This window comes from Lepus europaeus, chromosome 8, assembly GCF_033115175.1.
Source record: "Lepus europaeus isolate LE1 chromosome 8, mLepTim1.pri, whole genome shotgun sequence".
In the NCBI taxonomy this organism is placed as follows: Eukaryota; Metazoa; Chordata; class Mammalia; order Lagomorpha; family Leporidae; genus Lepus; species Lepus europaeus.
The window spans coordinates 23,220,432-23,231,017 of NC_084834.1; the positions used below are offsets into that span (position 1 = coordinate 23,220,432).

Consider the following 10,586-nt stretch of genomic DNA (forward strand, 5'->3'; position numbering starts at 1 on the left):
GTTGTTTTTTAAATTAATTTTTATTTATGTGAGAGGCAGAGACACAGAGAACTCCCACACACTGACTCACTCCCCAAATGCCTGCAACTTCAGGGGCTGGGCCAGGCGGATCCTGGAGCTGGGAGCTCAGCCCAGGTCTCTGTGGTGGCAGGAACCCAGTCACTAGAACTGTCCCCTGGGCCTGCCAGGGTCCACATTCGCAGGACGCTGGAACCAGGAGCAGAGCTGGGACACGACTCCCCAGGTGCTCCAATATGATGTAGGCGTCCTAACTTCTAGGGCAGACACGTGCCCGGGTGTATGTGGCCGGGGGTTGAGCAGACTTTATACTCTGCCCACTTCCCCTTCCCGGCAGCCTCGCCGTCCGCTGCCTTGAATTTGGCGTGGGCTTTCTTGGGCCACTTTGAATGCTATATTCATCCACTCAGCAGCAAAATGAAGAATTACGGGTTTCTGCTGCAGGCAACGGACCCCACTTCAGTGTAGCATTCTGCATCTTTTTCCTCTCGGCTCTGCCACAGCACCTGTCCCCAGAGTTACATCATCTTTTTGTTTATTTATTTATTTGACAGAGTTATATATAGAGAGAGACAGAGAGAAAGGTCTTCCCTCTGTTGGCCCACTCCCCAAATGGCCGCCACGGCCGGTGCTGCACCCATCCGGAGCCAGGAGCCAGGTGCCTCCTCCCGGTCTCCTATGCGAGTACAGGGACCCAAGCATTTGGGTCATCCTCCACTGCCTCTTGGGCCATTCTCCATGGCCCTCCCGGGCCACAGCAGAGAGCTGGACTGCAAGAGGAGCAGCTGGGACTAGAACTGGCACCCATATGGGATGCTGGCGCCACAGGTGGAGGATTAACCAAGTGAGCCACGGCGCCGGCCCCACATCTTCTTGTTAGTTTCAGCTCTTTTCCGTAATTCAGTATTTTATTAATCCAAAATTTTTAGACATAAATGTTTTATTAATTTTGAATGGAAAGGTAAACTATAGAAAGCCTTTTAAAAATTAAATTACTGAGCAGGAGATTATCACTTTAAAATGAAAAGTGAATTGCACATTTGCAATTCACAGTCTGTATATTTTAATACAGACCATAGGTGTGGAATTATTATTTTTAAAACTCGGGACACTGTGTTTTATTTCCATGCAGGAGATGAGGTCTCCCCAGCTGACTTTCCATCTGAAACCCCCATCTCCTTGAACCTTTCTCACAACATCTGCAATCCCACGTGAGTTGTTAATTTTCTGACCCTTACAGTGTGTTTGGTGTATGGGCAATCAGGGTGTCTCTTTTTTGTATGTGGTTCTGCAGATTAAAATCCGAAGGCCTTTGCGAGTGTGGACAGGTGAGGTTTGCTGATGTTGCTAACTCAGTGCCAGGCGTTCTGGTCAGTGTGGCTCACGTGGCCTTGTCTCTGACCCGTGGTGATAGCACCTTACAGAGTGGCTCAAGGAGAGCGCTGTGGGTGTTACCATCCGCCCTCTGCCACGACTTGGAATTTTCTTTTTTTAAAGATGTGTTTATTTACTTGAAAGGCAAAGATAGAAGTAGAGAGAGAGAGAAAGAGCGAGATGGAGAGATCTTCCATCCACTGGTTCATTCCCCAAATGGACACAACTGCCCGGGCTGGGCCAGGCTGAAGCCAGCAGCCAGGAGCTTCCTCCAGGTTTCCCACGTGGGTGCAGGGGCCCAAGGACTTTGGCCATTTTCCACTGCTTTCCCAGGCCATTTGCAGGGAGCTGGATCGGAAATGGAGCAGCCAGGACTGCCATCGGCGTCCATATGAGATGCTGATGCCACAGACTAACCCACTGCACCACGGCACCAGTCCCTACTTTGCTGAGAGCCCGTGGGGGTGATTCCCATGGCTCTGGGCCAAAGGCACAAGTTCTTGTTGCTGAACAAGAGAGGCAGCCGCACAACAGGAAGTGGAGGGCTTCAGAGTGGGGAGAGGGGAGCTGCTTTGGCATCTGCCTTGCCGGAAGGGCCGGGCTGGGACTGTGGGGTGCCCTTCGTGGGTAGGAGAAGCCCGTTCTGCTCTTTCTGGGGCTAGAAGGTAAACCAGGGCTTAGGAACGCTGCTCACGGGGACCAGACAGGTAGCAAACTGCGGGTTACTAACCTTCGTTAAAGTGGTCGACATTGTCGACATAAGACTTTGGTGGATCTTGGGATGGAGTGGAATATTCCTCGGCTCTTCCTGGCTGAGCCCTTTCCCGTCTGTCGTCTCTGTTCCCTGGGGAAGGGAGCGGGTACGAGGCGGCCCGGCTTGGTGGAGCCGTGTCAGTGTCTCCTTGGACAAAAAGTCAGTGGTCCCCCACCTTGCTCCTGTCCCACAGAGATGCCAGTAGCTTCCCGCAGTTCGCAGAGCCCACCTGCGCCAGCCTTCCTGCCGGGCCCACAGGTGTCACGGAAGACAAAGGTGAGGCACGGGCCCCCGCCAGGCATTCTCCTGTCCTGGCCGCTGGGCTTTGAGAAGACAAAGCAGGTTGGGGTGGGGCAGGGTTGACATCCAGGATCCCTCGACCATCTGAGCCATGCCACCGGCACCTGCTCTGTGCACAGGCGTCCTCGGGGCTCTGTGTCCACACTGAGCTCCCTCCTTGCAGCTCTGGTGCCCCTCACAGGTGACAGGGACCCACAGAAGGGGGGGGTGGGGGTCTTGGCATCTGCGCCTGCTTCCCCTCTGTCCCCCTGCCTCCTGCCTCGCCTCATCCCGGCAGCTTTGGGGGCCAGCCTCACTTCTGCACCAGGGCCAAGATGTGGCCTCGGAGCGTGGAGATGGGTGGGTGACAGGGAAAGCCCGCACCTGCCTGGCGTCTCCTCCTCGTCCATCTCCCGTCTGCTGCGGGGGCTTCGTTCCCATCTGGAAAGCCTGGCTTACACTTAGCTTCCACGCGTGTCCTTGCTTTCACTCCTGCGAATTACCGTGGGATTTCTGAGCTGCTTTATGCAGCAGAACTTTTACTTTGAAAGCGTAAGGCTGCGTCTTGGATAGATAGTGGGCTTGTCGGTTATCTAGAGAAGTCAATCGGAGCTGATGAGCGCGGTAATTTCATCAGTCCACGCTGCGCTCCAAGGCACGGTCTGGGGGCAGCGGCAATGGAACTGCCCTTTTACTGTGAGGTGGTAGATGGACAGTGGCAGGGGCCAACAACAGCGGAGCCAAGGCTTCGGCGTGTGACTCTGTGTCTGCCGTCAGCGCCAGAGTCGTCTGTGGTCTCGTGTCCTGACCTGGGTCGTGTGTGTGTTCAAAGTGCCTGTTCTTCCGTCCTCATGAAGAACCCACAGTTACTTTTTGACGACTGTAACCAGCCTTGTGTAGATCCTAAAGCCACCCTCAGCCTAGAACATCTCCCATCCTGTGTCTGTCGTCCCCAAAGCCTCGGTCCCACCCCCTTACTGCCCCCCATCTCCCTCAAGTCCATGAGTTCTCTTTTTATCTTCAGATTTACATATTTATTCGAAAGAGTTACAGTGAGAGATCTGCCATCTGTTGGTTCACTCCCCAGGTGGCCACAACAGCCATGGCTGGGCCAGGCCAAAGCCAGAGCCAGGAGCTTCTTCTGGGTCTCCCACGTGGGTCGCAGGGGTCCAAACGCTTGGGCCATCCTCCTCTGCTTTCCCAAGGGCATTAGCGGGGAGCTAATCGGAGGTGGAGCAGCCGGGACTCAAACCGGCGCCCATATGGGATGCGCATGTCACAGGCGCAGCTTTACCCACTTGGCCACACCACTGGTCCCACGTCCACGCCTTTCATTCTTGCCTGGCTGAAGTCGCCCGATGAGTTGTTAGCATCATCTCCTCAATGGCCCTCTGCGTCGTTCACCTTGGTTTGCTGAGTCCTGCGCCGGGTCCTCCTGTTCCCTGCGGCTGCGAGGTGCCAGCAAGCAGCACGCGTGCCCTTCTGGGAATTCCTGAGCACCTGCTCCCACGCCCCCTCCTGCTGCATCCCCTGCTCCGCCCCTGGCACCGCCATCCTCCCGTCCCCTCCCCTACCTCACCCCTCCAGGGCTTTCCTCCCTTTCTCTTCCTCTTCCTCCCGGAAGCTGGCAGGAGACAAGACCACTGGGTCGGAAACAGCACTGAGCTCAGCAGGCAGCTGGAGCATCAGCGTGTCTGCGGCAGCCACCCGCACAGCCACTGCGTGCAGGGACACGGGTGGGAAAGGAGCAGGGCTCTGTTATAAAGGGCGGGAGGCGTCTTTACTGTGTTGGACCGTAAGCACACTTGCTCCGAAGGGTGACTGACGTCTCCCTCTGTCTCCTGAGGCTCCGCCTACCAGGTTGGGGTAAAGCTGACCAGTGCTGCTGCTTGCAAGAACTACGGAAACAGGAGACCCGTAGAGAACTGGCTCACAGCGCGCACACACACACACACACACACACCCCTACCCACCTGCCCACTCCTGTCATTTGTATACAGCCTTGGCCTCTTTATTTATTTATTTACTCATGTATTTGAAAGGCAGAGTTATAGAGAGGGCGAGATGGGGGAGAGAGAGAGAACTCTTCTATCCTGTGATTCACTCTCCAAATGGCTGTAACGGCTGGGGTCTGGGTCAGGCCCAAGCCAGAAGCCTGGCACTCCGGCCAGGTCTCCCACTTGGGTAGCAGGGCCCCAAGGACATGGGCCGTCTTCTGCTTTCCCAGGCACATTAGCAGGGAGCTGGATCAGAGGTAGAGCAGGCGGGACTGGAACCGGTGCCCATATGGCATGCCAGCCTCGCAGGTGGCAGCTTAACCCCCTGTGCCACAGCACCGTGGCTTCTGATGGGTTATCTTGTGAGTACACTGTTCCATAGGCAGTTTTTGATGCCTGTGACCCCTAGAAGGTGGGACCATGCTCATGTGATTTGTCTCGTGCCAGACTTGGAGCAGTAGGACGAGGCCATCCTGCAGTTCTGACCTCAGCTGTGCCCTGACCCGGCCAGTAAACAAATCCCATGAATCACCAGGGGGTTTCGTCCGTAATGTTCCAGCATTGCTCTTGCCACTGGCCAGCTGCACCGGGGCGCACTGGTGACTGCGCAGGTGCCAACTTGGCCTGCGAGGAGACGGTTGAGAGCCACTCCGGCATCCAGGACGATGCTGGCCAGGGAACCCTGGACCTGACCTGAGTGCCTTCCAGGGCCAAGGTGGCGCCTTGGCTACTATCGGCAGACAAACCCCTGGCTCCTTGCCCTCACGGTGACAGTGCAGGGCACGTGAGTGGGAAGCAGGTTCCCTTCCCGGAGGCTCCCCTCATTCGCGCCTGGCAGCCACGTGGTTTGCTGGTGGTGTTTCTTCAGGCACCTGGAGGTCTCTCCTGGCCCCCCCCCCCCGAAGGTGCAAGTCTCTGTGTTTTCAGGAGGGGACAAGTGACTGCCCGAGGAGTGCCACGCAGGAGTGGCAGGCCTGGAAGTTTAGTGCTGGTCATGGTTGTTGGGTTTCCCCAGGGGAGAGTGCAGGTGCACGGGTGGCCTGGCAGGCTGCCTAAACCCTGCGCTTAAACCCACGTGGCTTGAGTGCAGGTGGCCCAGCCTGCCCTGTTTTCCATGGCACCAGCCAGGCGGCGTCCGCCCATCCCACACGTGACTGGGTGACGGCAGCGGCCATGAAGGTGGGTGTTTTTCTTGGGCGATCGGGAACTTGGCCATGTCCCATTAAGCTTCCAGTGGGACGGTGGTGCCTTGGGGTTGAGAGCCGTCTGGCAGGGCCCGGCAGCTCTGGCGCTGGTTGACTTGAGGCCCTTTGCAGCACTGCAGAGAGCTGCACCACGACCGTTTCCTTCATGAGGTGGACTCGGGGGCAGCGCTGGGAGTGGGGGTCACCTCCCCGGCCTAACCCCATCTCCTCGCTGCCTCCTGGCCTCGCTGCATGAACCTGCCAGGCCTCAGTCTGGGGTGCTCATGCACCCATGTCCGCATGCCCTGCCCTCTTTGAGGTCGCCAAGTTTGTCCTCATAGCGCGTGGATGCTCTGCCCTGCTGTCCCTTGCTTGCTTGTTTGTCCCCACCCGTGACCGAAACCTGTTTGCTTCTCTGTCCTTGGTGTCTGCAGCAGGGGCTTGGGGAGGGAGACCCTCCACTGAGTGACATCACCTCGTCATCCAGCTCTGGGGACAGTCACACGCCGGCCAGGATACAGGGCAAGGCCCCGTGCCCCTGTCTCAGCCTCGTGTCCTGGAAGCTGTGGGCACGTGCGTGTGCGTGGCATCCGGGCGTGTTCCCTGGAGGGAAGAGAGTGGAGCAGGCAGGGTAGGCTGAGGGCCGAGTGGGCGTGCGGGTGGACTGAGAGGCCTCCTTCTCTCTCGCACAGGTCTGTACTCGCCTGGAGACCTGTGGCCCCCGCAGCCCGTGTGTCTGACAAGCAGCTTGAACTGTGCTCCCGAGAGCAGCGCGCCATGTGTGATGCAGGAGCCGGCCCAGGTGCACAGCAGGTACGGTGTCGCCTCTCGGAGCGGCCTCCCGCTTGGCAGGTGCCAGGGGGACTCTGAGCCCCCGTTTGTCAGGCAGTCTGCAGAGATGAGGACGGCGCTCTTCCTAAGGGTGCTTGAGCGGCAGGGGCTTCCTCTGCCCTTGGAGTTGCGCTGAGATGTTCAGGCCTTCTGAGGAACAGGGGAGAGTGAAGCTGGTAACTGTGTTGCCATTTTGCTTTTTTTAGATGGTGCACTGTGGTTTAGTTAGTTTGAAAAAATAGTCGCTCATCATTCAGCTCCAACAGAAGAGTGACTTCATCTGTCCGTGGCATTCCTGCTGAGCAATTAAAAAGGGTTTTTGAAGATTGATTTGTTATTGGAAAGGCAGAGTTACAGATAGAGCGAGGGAGAGGGAGAGGGGTCTTCCATCTGCTCATTCATTCCCCCAACTGGCCTCAACAGCCAGGACTAGGACAGGCTGAAGCCAGGAGCCAGGAGCTTCCCCTGGGTCTCCTACAGTGGGTGCACGGGCCCAAGCGCGTGGACCATCCTCTGCTGCTTTCCCAGGCACATGAGCAGGGAGCTAGATAGGAAGTGGAGCAGCCGGGACTCAAACTGACACCCATACGGGATGTCGGCATTGCTGTCAGTGGCTTAACCTGAGTACGCCTTGTGTTTGCCAAAGTGGGGGATCTGCAGTGAGTAGGATGCCGGGCCATAAGACCATTGTCCCCTGCGCTCCGTTTCTGACACCGGGCCTCCTGTCTCTGGCAGTTACGTTGACTGGAGCGCAGCTTGCGAAGGCCCGTTCCCCAGTGTCTACTGTCCCCTGGAGTTGAACGACTATACTTCCTTTCCGGAAGGTGAGTCCTGGTGCCCCGCCCTGATCCCCGCAGGATGAAGGCGGCAAATGTGCGGACTTGCGGCACTGACCCGTGCGAGAGTGTGCCTTGCACAGCCAGTGGGCTCTGGGCCTGCTGTGCTCCCACTGCGCCTGCCTGCCGGGGCTGATCTCGGAAAGCCCCCTGCATCTCGTGGTCTGGGGGCTTCTGCAAGGAACCCTGGTCCGTTTAGGCCTTCCGATTGCACAGAAGGGGGTCCGTGGGCTTACAAAGCCCTGACATCGTGGGTTGTCCGGTGGGAGGCCGGGGCTCTGCTTGCTTGCTCCCCTTGGCTGTCCCTGGTGGTGCTGCAGAAGGAAGGGGTTTGGAGGGGAAATGAGGGGCGTCTACAGGTGCTTGGGCTCAGGCGTCTAACAAGAGCTAAAGACCAGACTGGGGCATCGGAGAATGCTCTTACTGTGTGGTCTCTTAATGTACAGCAAGGTGGGGTCTCAATTCCTATTCCAGGCACTTGCCTTTTCCCTAGAGAAGTACAGGCACAAATACAGTGCAGAGTGATAAAGTGTATTTAAAAGGTGAGCACACACGCACGCACACACACACACGTGGGCTTAGTTCAGGAGCAGAGTGGGCTACGAAGGGAGAAGGGTGGGGAGGGAAGTAGCGCCTCAGTGTCCATCCTCAGCTGCAGAGAGCAAGAGGGAGCCAGCCAGCCCCTCCAGGAAGGAGCAAGGAAGGAGGTGTCTCCGTGGTACCTCCCCCAGGCCCCAGGTGAAGGAAGGTACCTCCTGGGAAAAGGATTATTTGACAGACAGGCAGGCAGATAGGATTACATAGGGCGGAGGAGGTGTGGATTCCAGCTCCTGACCCTAATCTAGCTGCCTGCCATCTCCCAAGTCAGAACTCCACCCTTTATCTTGGCTTTGATTATCTGCGCTGCTCCATGATAACCACTAGGGGGTGCTCTTGTAACTCTCAGACTGAGCAGCGGGGCTTTCTGTTTCCAGGGTCCTCGGGCGGTATCTAGGAAGTGCTTGGTTTCGGATTGCTCTGTGAGCCCCCAGCAGATGGCGGTGGCCGAGGGTGGCATGCCATGCCACCCAGAAGGCTTGGAAGGACTCCTAACTGTCGTAGTGTCTCAGCAACAACTCCCAGACAGTCACACCCAGAAAACCGTGCCTGGAGGAAGCCGTGCTCACGTGTGGCATCCCAGGCGTTGGTTCCCATCAAGGGGAGGCTGTAGCCTCGGGAGTGGCCGTGAAACGACCCTCCCGGCCCACACGGAGCAGATAGCCCGAGTGAGACTTTAACTTGTGTGTGGACACGCGGAGAGGCCTTGACAGCCGACCTGCCTCGGTCCTGCCCCTGTTCCTTACACCATGTCTCCACCCCGCGTTCTTGGCAGAAAACCTGAGTTATGGCAACGGCTTCCCCTGTCCCGCCGACGTCCCGACCGACTTCATCGACCACAGCGCTCAGTCCACCTGGAGCAGCCCGGCCAGCTTCACGCCCGCCTGGGGCCACGCCGGCTTCATCAACTCTCCGGTCAGTGCGCGGGGACCCCCGGGGTGGCCGCGGGCTGTGGCGGGTGCTTGCTACATCCTGGTCTCTGCTTGTCTTAGCCTTGAGCCGGGCCGAGCCAAGGCCGGGCGAGATCCTTTCAGAGCACGGAGGCCCGGCTGGCCGGCCTCTGAAGGGGCTGAGGGGACAGGGAGGGCCCTGCAGACTCCGAGCAGTGAGCATCTGTACTTAACACTGAACTTGCAACCCGTGTGGTCAGATGGAAGGGCAGTCCCAGCAGGGCCAGTTGGGGTCCTGGCCCCTCTGCCTGTGCTCAGCTCCTCTCTGATCAGAGAGAGGGCGCTGGGGCCGTGGGTTCTTCCTGGGATTGCAGACGGGCTGAAGCAGCCCGGGCAGGAGTTTGCAGTCCAGGGGCCCAGCTGGGTGAGGGCAGCGTGCTGACTTGGGTGCAGACGTGTGTGGGGGCCGCTGTGGCCTCGGCCGAGACCCAGGCAGCCCAGGGCTGGCGTACTAAAGCTTCTCTCTCTGTCTCCCTTCCCCCCACCGCTCCCCACGCCGCAGCCCTACCTCACGAGCACTCGCAGCCTGTCGCCCATGTCCGGACTCTTTGGCTCCATCTGGGCCCCGCAAAGCGACGTGTATGACAACTGCTGCCCCCTCAGCCCCGGCGCGGAGCCCCCCACCCACATGGAGAACCAGGCGGTCCTGTGCAAGGAGTACTACCCCGGGTTTAACCCGTTCCGTGCCTACATGAACCTGGACATATGGACTACTACAGCCAACAGGAGCGCAAACTTCCCCCTGGCCAGAGACTCGAGTTACTGTGGCAACGTGTGAGGAGGCCCGGATGTCTCGCCCATGGGAATCAGAGAGGCTTGTGTTTCGATTGCTAGCGTAAACCGGTTGTTGACATAGATGATGACATTGGCGGGTATTTTGGCACTTTTATATGGAAATAAATTTTTTTAATGAAGTCTGGGTGCTCTATTTTTTTTTTTTTTTGACCAGTGAGTCAGTGGTAGGAACCAAGCATCCGAATGTCATAACTTTGGTAATTCAAGAATTCTCAGTCCCAACGAGGGGTGGCGTCAGGCGGTCAGCGTGGAGGAAGTGGTGGCAGCCAGGGAGGGGGGTGAGCAGAGAACGGCCACTGTTCAGGTGCCATTCCCGCAGGTCCTGACTTGATGTCTTGGTGGTGTGGGTTGTGAGGTGGGTTGAGGACTGTGGGGGAGGGGAGGCCAGTGAGCAGGAAGTCCTCGGCCCCACTGGCCCTGTGCCCGGGCAGAGCCTGGTTCCCTCTGTTCTGAGCACTTCGGCTCCTGGGATGGGACGGCCAGCCTCGCGCTGCTCTCCCATTCCAGCTGTGGGGAGAGCCATTCTGCTCACCATCAGGCAGTGGGCCCAGGTGGTAAGTGTGCAGCTCCCCCACACTTTGGGGCTTTCCCCAAATACAAGTCCTTAGGGGACAGGCTTGGCCAGACCCGTTTGTATCTGCTTGTTGTTTGTAGAATTCCATGTTCTGTTGGAGTGATCTGTTTGCGCGTGTCAACTCTGAAAACGTTTTTAACTTTTAATAAAAGTTGCTTATTTTTATACCTTGCTTTGTCTTCCTTGGCAGGTCCCAGGAGTGAGTTTTGCGTGCAAGGCTGGGTTGGCTTGCTCGTGGTCTGTTTCTCTTTGCCGTGGTTGGGCATAGGGGGCCGGCGGCAGAAGGGTGCATGGACTATGAATCTGGGGCTGTCCTGCAGGCTTGCACAGCTGGTCGGACCACCTGAGGTCACCAGGTCAGAGTCCTGACTTGGCTGAAGCGTAATTCCCCCACCCC

The 10,586-nt window shown here is 57.8% G+C and overlaps 1 protein-coding gene across 3 annotated transcripts in view; it reads left to right on the plus strand.

Annotated features, from left to right (window-relative positions):
• TMEM131L (transmembrane 131 like) overlaps positions 1-10,315 on the plus strand; it is a 180,921-nt gene extending 170,606 nt beyond the window's left edge. For all 3 annotated transcript variants that reach the window (XM_062199470.1, XM_062199472.1, XM_062199471.1), the window contains exons 30-35: positions 1,151-1,229; positions 2,340-2,422; positions 6,299-6,419; positions 7,173-7,261; positions 8,646-8,785; positions 9,323-10,315. In XM_062199470.1, the coding sequence (XP_062055454.1) occupies positions 1,151-1,229; positions 2,340-2,422; positions 6,299-6,419; positions 7,173-7,261; positions 8,646-8,785; positions 9,323-9,598 (788 nt within the window). In that variant the 3' untranslated portion in view covers positions 9,599-10,315. The remainder of the gene's footprint in view (positions 1-1,150; positions 1,230-2,339; positions 2,423-6,298; positions 6,420-7,172; positions 7,262-8,645; positions 8,786-9,322) is intronic.
• Positions 10,316-10,586: the final 271 nt, after the last annotated feature.